This window comes from Durio zibethinus, chromosome 15 (genome assembly GCF_047325235.1).
Source record: "Durio zibethinus cultivar Kanyao isolate XHJ-2024 chromosome 15, ASM4732523v1, whole genome shotgun sequence".
Taxonomy (NCBI): Eukaryota; Viridiplantae; Streptophyta; class Magnoliopsida; order Malvales; family Malvaceae; genus Durio; species Durio zibethinus.
Window position 1 is genome coordinate 4,505,412 of NC_143176.1, and position 17,506 is coordinate 4,522,917.

The 17,506-nt window shown below is 32.1% G+C and overlaps 2 protein-coding genes and 1 long non-coding RNA gene across 3 annotated transcripts; all 3 read right to left on the minus strand.

The window, feature by feature from the left end:
• Window positions 1–1,037: 1,037 nt before the first annotated feature.
• LOC111301656 (universal stress protein PHOS32-like) lies at window positions 1,038–5,045 on the minus strand. The gene is made up of 3 exons (XM_022897476.2): window positions 4,008–5,045; window positions 1,467–1,515; window positions 1,038–1,352 (listed from the first exon to the last, which is right to left on the minus strand). The coding sequence occupies exons 1-2, from the start codon at window positions 4,669–4,671 to the stop codon at window positions 1,508–1,510; spliced, it is 672 nt and encodes a 223-aa protein (XP_022753211.2). The 5' UTR covers window positions 4,672–5,045; the 3' UTR covers window positions 1,038–1,352; window positions 1,467–1,507.
• Window positions 5,046–6,557: 1,512 nt separating this feature from the next.
• On the minus strand, window positions 6,558–8,483 carry SPL (sporocyteless (SPL)). Its single transcript, XM_022898224.2, has 3 exons — window positions 7,591–8,483; window positions 6,917–7,117; window positions 6,558–6,770 (listed from the first exon to the last, which is right to left on the minus strand). Exons 1-3 carry the CDS (start codon window positions 8,137–8,139, stop codon window positions 6,558–6,560), a joined length of 963 nt encoding a protein of 320 aa, XP_022753959.2. The 5' UTR covers window positions 8,140–8,483.
• Window positions 8,484–14,854: 6,371 nt separating this feature from the next.
• On the minus strand, window positions 14,855–17,309 carry LOC111301933 (uncharacterized). Its single transcript, XR_016327951.1, has 3 exons — window positions 16,184–17,309; window positions 15,710–15,774; window positions 14,855–15,427 (listed from the first exon to the last, which is right to left on the minus strand). It is a non-coding gene; the product is annotated as an uncharacterized LOC111301933 (long non-coding RNA).
• Window positions 17,310–17,506: the final 197 nt, after the last annotated feature.

Genomic DNA, 17,506 nt, shown 5'->3' on the forward strand with positions numbered 1-17,506 from the left:
AACTAAAAATCGCTAGTATCGTCTTTGTTGTTTTAATTAATTGTTTGGTAAGCTTGAATAATTGCAATTGATCAATGGAATTAAAGCATGTCTTGGAAAAGAAAGATGTGAGAAATAAATTAAGATATTTTATTCCACTCAATTTTTATTCCAAAATTCCACCTTTATATTACTTCTCAAAATCAGCTTTATGATGTCCTTACTCTCTGTCTTTTTTCTTTTTTAATTTTCATTGTTATTTGGTTTTTTTTTTTTTATTTCTTACTGGAAATTTGAAATTGAAAACTTCATATCTGCCATTATTGTAATTATGTTAATGGAATTGAAATTGCAGATTTAATTAAAAAGGCTAGCTTTATTATTACCACCATTCTTCAAATATATAAATATATATATATATATATTACCACCATTTTTAATTTTTTAAGAGAACTAACTAAATAATTAAAACCCCATGTGGTGGTTTTGAATTGGAGGATCATGATCCAAGACAAACTTCTTTAATTCAAAATATTTTTATTTTTTAAATCAGTCATTTTTAAAATCAGATTAATCAAATTGTGTTGATTTCACAACATTAAGTAAAAACAGCTCAATTAAAGATATTATTCGAAAGCTGCTTAAAGTAGGTAGTGAATTTAAATATTTTTAATTTATAATAATTTTTTTCACTTTTAAATAATTATAGGTATATTATTCTTTTTTATTTTTAAACAATTTTAACTTTTTAAAAATATGTTTTAACTTTTTATTATAAAAATATTTTATTATTTCACCCACATAGTGGATATGCATAAATACAGTTAATCATACATTTATATAATTTCACTTTTTTAAATAAATTTTTATATTTTTATTATATTTAAATATATTTTAATTTGTATCTAAATAAACTGTTATTTCAAATGAAAAAATAATTTATGTTACCTTTGATAAAAAATAGTAATTTCCTTTGATAGGTACAAACACACAGGGCAAAGGGAATAGTACACTAATTATAATTTATTTTCTTTTTAAAAATAAAAAACTTGATCAGATTTAAGGGGAAGCTGATGGATATTATTTTCATAATTCAGCCCCGAAATATGGCATCAAAGAAACAGAACAACTCGTAAAACCTAATCTTATAGTATATCAAAGTGTAGTAAAACATAATGCCATGAAATGAAATGAAATCAAGAAACTCATTAACCGTACAACAACATCATAGACGGGGTTATGCAAAGATGGGATGACCGTGGAAAGAAATAATCCTATGATCCAATTTAACCGAGTGCCACTAACTGCCAAACATTTTGATGACTTATTGTCGTGCCGGCTAATCCCTAGCAACTCATAGCCTTCCATGCTATCTACAACACGACAAGCGAGATGGAAAAAAAAACGTCAGATTATGAACAGTTTTGCACGAAAGAATGACAAATATAAATTACTAATTAAGATATTTCCAACACCAAGATTCAAACCTGCCTACGGATAGGATCGACCTGCAATTACCAGGGACTTGCTAAGCATCTGCCATGAAAGAAGCATCAAGCACTATTGTCATTTTACAAGAATTGGTAGCAAGTTCAAAAGGAAGCAACTCACACAATTTTCATATATTAACCAAAGTCCATGAAAGAAACCCAGGAAGCTTTGCGATTACAACATGCTATGGATTTCATAACAGGCAATTCATGTTTATTAATTCAAGATGTTTCCACAGGAAAACCATACAGACAGACCTTTTTCTTCGCATGTCTTCTTATTCCATAGGTTGTTCTGCTGTGTTTCACAAGCAATAGCCTAAATAAACAAATAAAGGCAGAGGGAGGGAACGTGTGTGATCAATTGATATTTAAGCAACTTTGTCCCAAATGCGAGAACATTCTCCTAATCTGGGCATGTCTTTTAGCATCTAATAATTATCTTTTCAGTGGCAATTAACTTTCCAAATCAGATTAATCTGAATATTTCCACAACTTACCAACTCTTGCAGTTCATACATCCTAATAGGTATGTTGCGAAGTAACATATACGAAAACAGAAGCATGTTCTAATAAACACTTGATTCATTCTTTTTAAGAACATTTCCCAGGCTATGGGAAAAAGTATGCTTTAACAAAGAAGTCCAGAGAGAAAAGCACACTGAAGCTATTTATCTCCCCATATTCTTCTGGCTAAAGTAAATATGATTTATGAAACTATTTGCATTCCCACACAAACCACGTTTGATAGCCCTTTTAAGCTCCAATCGATCATCACAATTCCCAACCACTAGAAATATGGCAACCCCTTCAAGCATTAACTTGCTTTTTTCTTAAGGGTTACTGTCATGTATAACCCCTAAATGATAGTAAAATATTCAATGTGATACCTGACCTTAAAAACTTTCTACTATGGTATCTGAACTATGAATTTGTTAACTAATGTAGACTTACCTCTAATGTAGCTAGCTTCAAATGATGACACATGGTGAACAAACAAACCTCCAAATACCACATTAGTTACAAATTTATGGTTCAAGTACCACATTAAAGATTTTCAAAGTTTAAGTACTATATTGCACATTTCACTATAGTTTATGGGTCATTCATGACATTAATCCTTTTCTTAAGTGGACAAATAACTGCTCAAAACATCTTTCTATACAATTTGACCATTTCCTATGATGGAAACGTCATGTACTGAAGCCTCCATGAGCAGGCCAAACTTGCCAGTTTATGCTGTAACTAGTAACAGTACATATATTCATACTAGCATTTGCACAGATTTAACATGTTAACAAACAGTAGCAATTGCCATCCACACGTATTTATCACATTCATACAATACTCTCCAGTCGTACTACCAATCTAGCAGTGACCTCTATTATAAGTTCCAACATCAAGCACACCACACTACCATATGTCATCCTCTGTATTAAATCATCATTTGCCACCAAGCTCCAAAATTTAACAACATAACATCCATAAGAATGATCAAGGCAAGGAAAACTATTCCTATCAAGCATTTATGCATATTTAGTTACTTAATAAACACTTTAACAATTGATATCATATATCTTTCTTATATTTTGCACTGTTCACTCTTTATTATACCAAGTTAGCACTGACATGTATGATCAGTTTATACACTAAGCACATCACACTCCACATGCTGTCCTTATTAACTCATTAGTTCTACCGTCCATCACCCATCTCCTTTTCAATTTAACTTGCAATCTGCAATAAAATTCAAGAGGACAAAACTAATCCTATCCACTCCACAAATCCCCCATTAGTAAAAATCTAATACTATGAAGTAGACTAAACAATTTATAAGCAACAAGAACGACACAAAACTAAACCTTTTCCCACTACGTGGGATGAGCTATATAGATCATAGTATACTACCATGACCTATTTATCAGCTAATGTAACAAAAACTGCAGATCCAAATTAAACAACAAAAATGCGAAGAAACCAAACTTTGAATCCCTAAAACCAAAACAAACTAAACCCTTTTCCCAATATGTGATCATCTATATAAATATATATATATATACATATATATATATATACATATATATATATATATAGAGAGAGAGAGAGAGAGATCATATTATGTCAAAATTGATACCAAGAAAAGACCAACCTTTGCCAACCTAAAACAAAGCCCTTTCCCCCTACATTTGGGCAGCCTTGTAGGTCACACTACATTGCTGTGCCCTAATCATCATCTAACAAAATAACAACATATTAACCAAGAAAAACACTAAGATCACCTGAATTGAACATCTAGAACTGCCAAAAAGCCAAAATTTCAGTCATTCAAAACCAAAACAAACTAAGTTGCTATGTGAGGTTAGCTATATGGATCATATGATGTGACTTTGCCACTACATCCAATTTATCAGTTCATACTATAAAAACACATAAGCAATAAGAAAACTGCTCAACCCATCCAAATTAAGCATTGAAACAAGATCAGAAATTTTTAATCAAAATAAAACAACCAAAAATAAAACCCCAAAAAGGATTAACCTTTGCCACCTTCTTCCTCCACCTCAGCCTCCTTAACCGTTACCACCGGCTCGCCATTCCCGCCATCTTTATCTTCAGGATACCTAACAACAACAACAGGACAAACACAGTGTTGCACACAATAATCACTAACACTTCCCAACTTCCCATCACTCCCTCTTTTCTCAGCTCCAAACCCTCTACTCCCCATTACAACAGCACTCAACCCTAACCTCTCCACCTCAAGACACAATCTTTCCCTCATATCATGATCTTTCACTATATGAATCTTATAGGGAATCCCAGATTCCTTCAAGGGTTTGGCCAAATCCGCCACCTTCGAAGCCGTAAAGGCATCGAAATCGTCTTCCAGTTGCTTTTGGGACTGCGGGGTTTCTGGGATTTGCGGGGTGTGGGGGAGTGGGCCCCAGTCGGCTCCAAAGAGTACGGAGGTGGGCGAAACGTGGAGGAGGATGACAGCGTCGCCGGGTCGGAGGTAGTTTTGGACGGCCCAGCGAACGGCGAAGGCGGATTCATCAGAAAGGTCAACGGCTACGCCAATCTTGCGATGGGCACCGGCGGTGGGGGTGGAGGTTGCGGCGGAGGTTGGGTGGTTAGGGGAGGCTGGGTGGTGGATCTTGATCGTTGGAAGTTGAGGGTCATCACTGTTATCTGAAGGATTCATTTTCTTTTCCCTTTAGTTTGATCTTTCCTTTTCTTTGGTCTGCTTCTTTATATATAAGAAAATGAGATAGCTTTCAGTTTAAGAGGGTTCCAAGGTTGTTTAAGTTCTCTAACACTAAGAATAAATTACTAAAAAAATAAAACACTCCAGCAAAAATTATAAATGTTGGGATGGGAAGAAATGGGCATAAAGGGGAGAAGTTAAAATGGAGGAAGGAGCCAAGGGGAAAAGAATTTCAAGGGAATTTGGAATTCCCGTTGGAAGTTTAGGTTTGGACTTTGGGTTAAAGATTTTCTAATGGAATTTGGGTTTGGAATTGGGTTTGGGTTTAGGTTTAGTGGACTTAATTTAGAGTAACTCAAGAGCTCTTAAGTAATTCGATTGCTCTAATTTTTTTGGAATTTATTTTCTTCATTGTGCCAGTTTGCTTGCCTGTATGTTCCTTGCCAATTTCCCTTTTTGGTTTTTGTTCCGAACCCTTTAAATTTCTAGCATTTTCTTGTTACTCCCTGATATTAGAAATCTTGTACGATTATCCATTTGCTTGGTTGTATGATCCAACAAAAATAATATATAGTCACAGGGAGAAACAAAAGTAAAAAACATGGAAGAAAAAGAAAGAGGAGGAGAAAAGGAAAAGTTGGGGGATGAATAAGACAGGATGATTAATGAGCATCCAATCAAAAGTAAGTTTGCCAAAGGAAAACAGAAGCTTTCACAATCAGGCTTATATACGTGCTGATTGACGATCAGACTAACCTCAGACTATCACTCTCCCACCTCCATCCATATTTAATTTTTTACACCTTTAACTTTGTTCACAGATTTGCACTTTGAGTTTTTTTGGTGCTTCAGGCCTTTGGGTTTTTCCTTTTTTTTTTTTTTTGTTTGCACTGATCATCAGTCATCAGTTTTCAGCAGCCATTTTCTGATCTCCAATGTCGTTAGGAAGAAAATATGCCTTGCTTTACACGCTTATATAATTCTTACCGTTGTTGTTATTTCCTGAAAACAGTGATAATTTTTTTTTTTATTGTTTATCCCTTTTACAAGTTTTTCAAAGCAATCCCCAAAAAGGTTTTCTTGACTCCCATAAACAGAAAGCTAGAGACACCCCTCCTTGTGTTTCAGCACATTAAAGGTGTAATTTCAGCTAAAATAAAATAAATGAAAAAGAGTGAGACAGTTGTATAAGGTTTTGAACCATTTCTGGCCAGCTTGTATGCAGGTTAACTTAACATCTAAAGGCAAACAAGGGGGGAACTAATTTTTTATCTAAGTTAAATAGAATCGGAGAGGGATATCAGATGCAAAGAATTAAGCTTGAAAATGGAGCAATTAGAACATATATACAGACCTTTCATGCCTGCAGGGTCTTGCCAAATGAATACTGATTTGCAGTTAATTTCAAACACAAAGAAAGGTTCATAACTGATCAAATTTGAACAGTTTTTGGTGTTTATTCCATGCAAAACTCTCAGTCTACAATCTACATTCTTCTATAGCATTAATGGCAGCCATAAGCAGTTTCATATATATATATAGTCCAGCAAATGTTTAACCCAAACAAAACTTTTATTGTGTGGGTTTAGAGGATCTTTAGAGAAACTTGAATTGCTAATTATAACTTGCTATATAATGACAATATCATTAAAGCTGAGAGAATTCAGCCAATAACTGACAAAATCAGAGTAAGAGATAGTGGGATTTCCTAGAAAGAATAATATAATTTGCAGTAATTTAGTATGAGATATACGTTTAACAACAAAAGAGAAACTTTTAAAGCTGTATTTGGGATATGGGTTCAAAGTTCAAACACATTGATTACACCCAAATCAATGTAACAGTAAACCAAAAAGCTAAAAACAGACAGTTTCCGTGTGCTCCTAATATGAAAGCTTGAGGGACAAATCAACACAATTAGAAGCATTAGCATAAGAAGCTTCACCACCCACTGCAGCTGAAGCTTCTGCAGGCAATTTCCTTTCCTTGGTAGACGTGTTTCTGTTACTTTTCCCTGGGAAAAATTCGTACTCCATGAGAACACTTCCGGTACCAATTGAGTTTCCCTTCCTGTGAATTGCCACCACATCCACAGTCTGCAAATAAAACCCCACATTTAAAACAATAAAAGATTAAAAATACTTCAAAAGACAAATTTTAAGTACTTTAGCAAACAGAATTGATAGACATTCTCTCTATTCCTTAGAGAAAAGAATGAAAGGTTGGAGACAATAACTGTCACCTCATTGATGTTGTTCATGTGACCTGCATATGCAGAAGCACTCCTTGCAGCTCTAGCACTGAATGCATTCATCTCTTCATTGATGTTTTGATCGTTTTCAAGGTTCCACCCAAGAAAACCAGCTCCTTTTTTAGGCAAAACTTGTCCAAATTGGTTGAACCCTCCATTAAACCTCACATTGTCCCCATTGCAGCGCATCTTCTGCAATATGTAAAAGTCAGTACGATAATAATTAAGTAATATAAAAGACAGAAAACTTAATCAATTGGTGAAACATAAAAGAACAAATAGAATTATTAGACAAATTATACTGACTTGTACTTTTTTAATTTGGCCTTTTTCTAAATAGAATCCCAAGAATCATAAGACTAATTCGTTTCTTTTAAGTGTTGCCACATTTTCTAGAAGAAAAGGAGTACTCAAGAAAACTGTGGCTAAACTAAGATTTAAAGTCTCTTTTTTCCCATGTTTTCTCGGGAATCAAACATGAAAATCAGAATCAACAATACAACCTAGCTCAACATACAAAATTTATTTTTCCTTCACATTTTCTACTTTTTCTTTGAAACAAAAAAGAAAACATCACCAGAAACCAGAAACACAAGACTTTAAACAAAGACAAACCAAAAGCACAAAACTTTACAAATGATCAAAAACGAAAAAAAGATCGAGACCTTAAAGCAAACATCACAACGATCAGGCTTACAATGCTGCAACTTTGGCATTGAAGAGAGCTCTTTAGAATCCTCCACAACACCAGCACCACAAGCAACCTGAACATCACCAGGAACCCCAACCAAAACCTGACTATTCAACCCACCAAACCCGCCATTTCCAACAACCCTTTGCATCACCAGACCAGCTGTGTCGTCCCAACCCCATAACCCCCCACTTCCACCATTGATCATCATAGGAACACCATAGTTTGCTACACCATGAAGCACAGGAACATTACTAGTCCCAATAGGGTCAGTAGGAAACTGGGTTGTTGTTGTTGCTGTTGTTTCAGTCACTTTCTTCCACCTTTCTTGGATCCTTAAACGTTCAAGTTTTTCCACTCCCATACCTCTTTGTGGCTGTTTTTTTTGGTGTGGACCTTTCCCAGTTTGTTTCCTTCCTTTGTTGCTCTTCACAAACTCCATAGCTGGTTTAGCTTCATCTTCCAAGGCTTTTGTTGTTGGGTTATTAGTATCTGGAATCAAGACTGCAAGTGAAGTAGCCATTAAAAATAAGGGATTGATGCTTTTGGCTTGAATCAAAGAAAGTGAGAGAGAAAAAGCGAAAGAGTAGAGTTGGCTTTTGCTTGGTGATAAAAAAGAATGGTGATTTTATAGACAGACGGTTTTGAAAGATTTCGATTTTCTTTCTTTTTTTTTAATTTCAAAAGAGAGAAATTTAATTTAATGCTATTTAAAATAAAGTTTTGGGAAAAATTAAGAATTAAAAAAAAAAAAAAAACAAATATGCCTCTGCTGATATACCAAAGCTACAAGGTCTTGTATGGTATTTTTCTTTTCCTTTGTTTATGTGTTTTGGTTTTTTATTTTATTTTTCTTTTCCTTTTTGATTTTTTTTCCTGAAATTATTATATCCACTCTTGTTTTATCCACATCCAAATGTTAGAAATTTAAGAACAAAGAAATTAAAAAAAAGAAAAAAATTTTGGTTTTGAAGGTGAATTTTTTTAAGAGCTATTATTCCTATAGGATATATATTTATATATCACAAAACCTCAAAATTTTTTTAAAAAATAGTGAAAATGACTTAACAAAAAATTATATAATTGATGAAAATACATATATTTTCATAAAACAACTCTGATAAATAAATATAATTTATTTCATCACTGATTATTAATTTTTTTTGTGAATGAACACAACAATACTTTTCATAATTTATATTGTAACTTATAAAAAGGTAGCTAGAATAACTTGTCACCAATATCAAGCATGATCCAATAAAATTTATTTCAAAGAAATTTCCTTTTCAAAATTAAATAAAAGATTCACCAATATTTTAAACTATCTTTTTTTTTATGGAAATTCACCATCTTATCTCAAAAGATGTACCCTAAAAATGCATTTGTTTTTTTTTATTATTATTTTTGAATCGAATCTAAAATATATAATTTTTTAAACAAAATTTTTACAATTCAATTGAATTCGAACATTATTTTTAACTTGAAATATTATTAATTTTGTTATGACTTTCGTGAATATATCTATTTTAAATTTTGTAAAAGAAATTATTATCAACATAAAATATGATTTAGAGGTTTTTTTGGTTGCCAAAACTATTTCAAAGGTTTTTTTATAATAAATCAAATCTAAAAGGTTGTGCCATTAACCACATTAGAAATCAAAAAGGAAATTAAAAAAAAAAAATAGAACTCACCTATTTGAATAAATATCTTAAAATTTGATTGAAATGTTAAAAGAGAGGAGAGGACAAAAAGAATTCTTTCTGGAATCAGTAAAACCAGCATGAGACATAGCAAATTTGCATTTCCATTTATCCAGCCCCACCCTGAACACCAATCCCAATGCAAGAAAATCCAAAAGCAAGTTATCTCAACGCGCGTGTAAATAACCCGCATCATGTCATGAAACAATTGTAACAAACGCGCTAAAGAGAGGGTGAGCTTCTAGTAAGTAGAATAGTACCTTGAGACACGTGTCAGGAAGTAAGGGTATACACAGCGATTATACCGGGCATGGTCTGAAACACAAAGGACATTACAACTCCTTTTAAGTAGTTGGCAGTGTCAGTTTAGACAAAAGTAGCAAAGAAACATTAGGGCTTTTTCATTTTCATGCAAAACATATAAAATATAATAAGAGAAATTATTTCATATAAACAGTAAATTTTTTTAATTTTGTGTCCAAATTTTTATTTTAATGATTAAAAATATTTGAGAAAATATTAAAGATCCGATTTCGAATCAGATCTCTTATTTTTTTTTTTACTTATACTAAGATTTTATTTTTTTGATGTAACAAAAAAAATTTTTAACTTTATAAATGAGATTAAAATTATGATACATATTTTATTTTTTAAAATTAATAAAATATTTAATTTATAGCCTAAATATGTTTTTACATTTAATTAATTTATGCATTGGAATTTAATGGGCATGATAATGTGATTATAGGGAGAGAGTTGGGCGAAAAATGACAAAAGTTAGTATTTATTTAAATTTCATCACACTAAATACATTCATTGCATCATTAGTTAAATTTAAATATTAATTTCAATGAAATCAATTTAATATAAATTTTTTATTAAATTTTTTCAATTATAATTACAATAATTTTTTTAATTATAACTATGATTATTTTTAATATTATTATTAATCTCATTACAATTATTCTTATCATTTTTTCAAGGAAAACCTTAAAAAAGGATTATTGTGAGAAAATGGTGTTGAGGCAACGGGGCAATTATATAGAGTAAGATTTGGTCATGACTATGTGAATCTGCCTATAGCTATGTTGTAGGGTTGCAATGATGACCTAATTCTTTCATATTTTGGAAAAAAAAAAAAAAACCCTAAAAAATGTGACTCCATGTGATTGTTTCTGGTGTGTTGAATAAAATATATTGGACTAGGATGTGTCATTAATGCTTAATTATTTCTCTCCTTCATTTGTGTAGTTAATGAATACGTGATTTTGCTCTACATCATTTTAGTTATTCCATGTCTTGTTTGGTTATAACATATTAAATGGTGTTGTCTACATTTGTTAGATTTGTAGCATGAATGATAATCGAGTACAAAAATCTAGCAAATTTGATAATTTTTTTTGGATAATAAAATATCAATAATTAAGTGATGATAGTCCATATCATTCGTGGGTTCATTTCATATATTATATTAGAGATATATTAATCACTTATTTTAAATCATCAAAAAAAAATTACGTACCAAGTCAATATAATAAGATATTATTTGAAAACTAGATTAGATGTGAAAAAAATTTTGAATATGTCTAACCATAATAATAAAAAAAAAAATTAAAATATTAACATATAAAAAGAAGAAAAATGAACCTCAATCAAATAAGGAAATACATTAAAATAGCTCTTCTTCCCAATGCATTTCTTGTTTTTCTATGGAAGAATAACTAATTTTTACTCGAAAATCAAGTATTCTCTTTGCTTTCCCATGGGTTACATTCAACTCTTCAAACCATTCGTCCAAAAGTTCTAACATAATCAAAATGATATTATTCCATGTATGTGTTAGGCTTTCGATCTCTTTCACCCCTTGAAATTATGGAAAAAATTGTTGGAGTTGTTACAAGCAATTATAATCAAAACAAAATTTCTTGAAGTTCCAATCACATGCATGAAGCATTTTCCTCTATTAGCTAGGATGTCCCCATCATGGTCAACATTGCAAATTGCCATTTCAACTTAACCATATAAACTGACTCTATCAATCAAACAAATTTCTTTACCATCCCTCAACCCTTTTAACCACAAAATATGGAGATATCAAGCTTTGAAACTATATACCAACTCTTTATTCTCCTCATCCTCTTCACATTATCATACATTTCCATGGAATGAATGTGTTTTTTTTTTTTTTTTTTTGGTTGTGGCACCAAAATCTTGTGCTAGAGCTAAGGCTTAAAACGAGGGGAGGGGAAAAGCAATCACAACCGCGTGACTAACCAAAGATGTGTTTTCTGATATGATTCTGGTTGAAGATCTCGATAATCCTCCCCTTCCCTCACAATTGCATGCAACGCAAGAAAAAGCTGAAATTGTACGGACCCGCCGTCCTCAAGACAGTGACAATCCTGACCAATAATGACCTGCCACGTAAGTAAATGCCCCCTCCCCCTTTCTTTTGTAAGCCTTGATCTAGTACTCTAGATCTTAGCCATGCATATATAGCGTGATATGAAGATTTATATAAGAAGAATCTTCCAAAAAGAGCATTGGTAGGTGGTCCTCCATCAATGACACGTGGCAAGTGGGGACCCACCTTGGTTGTTGGGATAGGCGGCTGAGGGTCTGGAGATTTGGCACGTGTGAAGGTGGTGGAAACATGTGTGAAAGGTGAAGGGAATGGGGTTTTTTTGTTCGTTTTGTTTTTTGTTTTGAGGTTTAATGAACAGAGAAAAGGGGTTGCTGAGTTTGAGCAGACATGGAAGGATTCTTGGGGTTTGGGAAGCAGATTGTGCCCTGCATGGAATGATTGGGGATTTGGGCTACGACCGCAAAGTGGCCTAAAGGAAGCTTTAGATAGAGATACATAGGGCTATGACCCTTGTTACGGGACTCCTTTTTGCATTAGAACGGGGACCACATAGATATAACTCACATTTAAATATTTATAATACAAGACACGAAATACATGGAAATAATTTAAAATTTAATTTATATAATTTATATAATTATTTTAAAAATAATATTTAATAAATTATAATTTTTTTAATAAAAGAACGTGCCGATGTTTGTTAGTGTCTTGCTAATGGAATGTGAATAAAAGGTTGCCATTGTCACTACTCAATGGTCAAGCCCAAAGATAAGGAGTTGTTCGGATGCCAATATCTTTTCCATTCATATATAATCATGGTGTTTGGTAAAAGGATTCATGTGGTCTCCATTTTTGGGTTCTTTTCTATTTTACTTCTTCTGCTTTCCTTTCTTGATGCCTTCTTATCAACATCAGACTATATGATTCCATTACCAAAAAACTTTGATGAAAGGTAATCTTGCTAAGTAGAGTTAATTAAGAAGGTTTTCATCACAATTTTGATGAATAATGCCAATGTGCCATAATATGAAATCAATCACTTGTATGTAATGCTTTTATGTGTATAAAGAACTATATATAGTATGAATCAAAGATTTAAATAGCAGTTGTAATCACATTTTTTATTGCATTATGTTTATCGTATTTTCGGATATAACGAAAATCATTACGGTCATCGCGATCATCGTGATTGTGAATTTTTTTTTTTAATTTTGTACAATTTGTTACAAAATGTAATAATTACAATTATAATTATAAAAACTCTTATTTAATATTTTTTAAAACAGTTTATGACACTCTATTTTTTTATTTTTTAAAAAAATTATTCACAATTTTATTTATATTATAATAAAACATTTATATTTGGTTTAGCAATCAAATTTTTATTTGAGCCAAGTTCATATTCAAAATTAATTCTAGACAAATCAAAATATTAACTAAACATAATATGTTAAATACCAAACATCTATATTTAATAAAATTATAAACTTAAAATATAATAATTTCAAATTTCATCAACTATAGTTACAAATTAATAAGAATTAATCTAATAACAAAAGAATTTACAACAATATAAATACAAAAATAACAAAAAAATTATTAAATTTCAAATACAAAATCATAAATCAATAAATAACAAAATCAGATTATCATATTTAATTTTAATTATTTTTTATCTAACTTATACAAAAAAATTTATTAAAAATTTTCATCTAAAATTCATATATATATAATTTCAAAAATTACAAATTTTCAAACTTATATTTTAATAAAATTAATTACAAAATTAAATAAATAAAAACCCACCCACTCCAACTCACTCAGTACCCATGCGTCCCCCTAAATGGAAACAGCCCTCTCCCTTGAAATTTCCCCCAAATTTTGATAACCAAAAAATGAAAAAACCCTCGTCCTCAACTTTTCTTCGTGTTTTCTTCTTTTCCCCCTTTTTCTCTCTGCATCTGTTATTCTCTCTCACATACTCTCGTCAATGTTATTGCTTACAGAGTATCTCAATATCATCTATCTCAAATTATCACAAAGATCAACATTATTTTACAAAATTTTTGTAAAAAAAAAAGTTAATTTAACTTTTTCTTATTTTTTTTATTTTGATTATTGATTCAAGATTTGAAATTGATTTGAATTTGAGTAATTTGTAAATTGAATTAGGATTATTGTCTTGATTGAAGTTTTTTTTTGTTTAATTTGAATCAGTAATTAAAAAAATAGGAATAGCAGCAATAACGAACCGTTGTTGCCCTTATTTTTCATTATATCGTTTTCTAATGGTCGTTATATACCGTTTTGAATATGATTCAATTTTTTAATCGTATTTTTTTTAATAACAATGACGAATGGTGACATTATCGTAATTTTACGATTACTATTCCGTTATAACAGCTATTTGAAATCTTGATATGAATAAATTGAAATAAGTATCGGATTTATAGTAAATATTACTTGTGATCGTGATAATCTTAAAAGGAGATTTGCAATAAATGAAGAGAGTAGGTAAGCATTTGGTTTCTTCTCCAAGGGTATCTTAAAAGGTTGGACTAAGGAACCAAGGGTTAGAGTGACTGTTGGTCCTGGCTTTACGCAACTTGTGAAAGATGTTACTTTTTTAAGCCAAAAAAAATAGCGAAGATCAAAAGATCCTCTCTTCCCTCACATTTCCATCCCCTTCCCATAAATCAAAAAGGCTCATAAATTATGGACCACAGTCAGATAGAGATAGAGAAATATAAATACAATAATTACTCAGATCTCAATCTGAACTGAGATTTTGTTGCTCTCTGCTATTCTCTTTCTCTCTGCATCAACCCCACTCCAGCATTTTATTACCAGTTTGCCCGACATAGTAGTGCATTTGTCTTTGGTTATTTAAGATTTTATGGAGGGAAAGGATCTCAACAGGGTGGGTACAGAGGGTTGGGATGGGTTAATCTTGGCCATCAAAAACAGGGACAAAAAACCTGGAGATGAAATATTTTGGGTGTCTCTAGCATTTATGTACATTTTGATGTGAAGTGATGGAAAATCTAGAATTTAATACATTGATCTATGTAACAATCAGCATTAAAAGACAACATCTAATAGATTTGAAGTTTGAAACTTAACTATAATAATGTAAAAGTTCGAAATTTAAAATATAATACATTGCGATCTCTTATGTAAAAAAAAAAAAATGATGAATGGAAATTTAAAAGGGGTCACTATCTGATGTTAGTTGTGTTTGTATTATTTTGTACTGCTAATATTAAAAGAAAACAGTCCTGGAAAACATAGACATGGAAACTAAGATATGCCTGGTTGATGTTTTCTCTGCTTTATAATTGATCTATTTACATATTTAAGCTACCTTCTGCTAATGCTACACTCTCAGGAAGGATAAATGATGCCCACAACATCCATTTTCCGGATGCAACAGGGCGTACCCTATGCGTATCGGCATTAACCACAACCTCTTGCAAGGCAATCCGCATCTGCTGCTTTAACACAGGAACGTGAAAGTGAATACGAAATAAAAGAAACAGCAAAAACGGTAATCATATATTCCACCCAACTGCTTCAACAGAACTAGCAGTAGCTAACTTGGACAAACATGTTATGAGATTTTGGGACCAATCTCATGGAAGTCGAACTCAGGATCTCGAGCCTTAGAAAATCCATAAACATGAATCATTGGGAAGTTGAATTCTTTAGCTTTAGGTTAGCTCTGTACACGCCCCTGAATGCATCTGTTCATCAAGGCCAAAACAGTGAAAGAACAGAATTGGGAGTGATTAAAAGAACATATTAGCCATGCAAGACACCCTAACTTCAACAATCACTTAAATGAATCCTAGACACCAAGGGAATCTCTCTTGGAAAGATAACAGAAGTAAGCTGAAAGACCTCTTTGTTGTCAGTACAGGTTCAAAATCAAAAACAAAATAAGGACTTAGAACAAATCTAGAAAAATGGACTTTATCCATTTGCACCAACAACAAACACAATTACAATACTTTTGTCTGATATACCTCATTCGTCTGCCAATAATCGTAATCGATGCTCTATTCTCTTTGGTTTCTCCAACCAACACTGCCTAAAAAATGGATGGGATTTTAGATATGTACAAACAGGGAAAAAAAACTATCACAATAGAAACCCTACCATAGATACATTATCAAAATTATATATGCCCAGGAAAAAATAGGACAGGAAGAGCAATGCATTAGCATAAAAATAAATTAAAATAAAAAAGAGGGAAACAACCATTGCACTAATTCTTCAACTCGCTGGAGCACCAAAGCAATTTAGGACTGAATGCTTTAGCTAAATCCCATCATTATAATCTTAGAATACATTAAAAATCAATTTCTATACACATAATTCACCAAATCATTACATAAATAAAACTCAGCATAAATCACAACATCAAACTCAAACAAGCTTCAATAAAAATACCAAAACAAGTGCTCGGAAAAAAAGACATCCAAATTTCAAACTACTACCTTAATTGCTTGAGGCAACTTCTCCAATCCTTTATCCCCGTCCCTCTCATCCAAAAGCAACAATCTTCTTGAACACTTCCTCTCCTAACAACCCTTTCATTTTCTCCTCACCTACTTCTCCTTCCTCCTCCCGAACCTTCATAACATAAAACTCTTTCCTTTCATTTCCTTTCCTTTCCTTTCCTCATCCCCTTCCTTTCCTTCCTTTTCCTCTTTCCCGGGCGTGAAATCTTAGCCAAATTCTTAAACTTTACAAACCCCCCATAGTTAAACTCCTTCACCGACTTCTTCCTATACAAAACCAGTGATTCAAACTCTCCATTCTCCTCCTCATTGTTCTCTTCACCATCTTTTATTTTATCCAAAAGGGTATTCATTTATTCTTCGATTTAGTCCCCTGGAACTCTGGCAATGTTCTTAATCCTTGGCCAATTCAAGAGGCGACCCCTGACACAGTTCTCAAGGGCAAAACAGTCATTTGCAGGGACACGGAGGGCAGCAAGATGAAAAATTCTAGTGAATTTCTGTTCATCAATGGGGTTTTCTTCTCCTTCTGGTTGATGGGTAGTTTGATTGTGTCTGAAAAGGTGTTTTGGGTGGGATTTTGCCTTTGTGAAGATAAGGGCAATAAGAGAAAGTTTGGGTTTGGCTTTAAGACGGAGAAGCTTCGTTGTCACCATTTTTAGTGAAGCAAAGTGGAGGGGTTTTGCAACAGGAAAGAGCTATTTAGTGGATAAGGTGGTCAAAGAGCATGTAAAGCACAATTTAGGACCCCTTGGACACGAAACATCACATGAAGAAGACTCCTCCACAATGATTTCTTATATCTGTAATCTCATTTGAATTAGGGTTCATGTCAATCAAGACACCAACAAAAACCTTACTCTCCTAGTAACTCTAGAACTCAATTTTGCTTATGTAAAGTCTATATAATTTTACAATTCCAAAAATGCTATTTTTTTTTTTTAATTTTAAGATTTCTAAAAAAATTTACTCTTACAACTCTCATGCTTGTTCAATAATAATTTCAGTTGGTGAAAACTGAAAATCATTCCTACCTAATATGTAGCCTGCTTTTCTATGTTAGTATTGTTAAAGACTTCCTTTTTTTACAAAGGAAGGTTAAGTCTGCAGAAAAAAGTAATTTAAATTTATTAGATATTATTTCTTATATAATTAAATTTTAGATTTTTTGTTCATATTTTTAAGCCACTTAAAATTGCTTTGATTATTGTAAAATTATTTATCAAATATTGATATCAAGTGATTAAAAAATTCAATTTTTTTTAAGCAAAACCTCGATTTTGAGTTTTATAAATGAAA

What these genes read in the sequence shown, in the direction of transcription:
- LOC111301656 (XM_022897476.2), bottom strand. Translation starts at nt 4,671, where the DNA reads ATGAATCCTTCAGATAACAGTGATGACCCTCAACTTCCAACGATCAAG.
- SPL (XM_022898224.2), bottom strand. Translation starts at nt 8,139, where the DNA reads ATGGCTACTTCACTTGCAGTCTTGATTCCAGATACTAATAACCCAACA. An exon ending in GTTGTGATGTTTGCTTTAAG is followed by an intron (nt 7,118 to 7,590) that starts GTCTCGATCTTT and finishes TACATATTGCAG; the next exon opens with AAGATGCGCTGCAATGGGGA. An exon ending in ACATGAACAACATCAATGAG is followed by an intron (nt 6,771 to 6,916) that starts GTGACAGTTATT and finishes TTTTATTTGCAG; the next exon opens with ACTGTGGATGTGGTGGCAAT.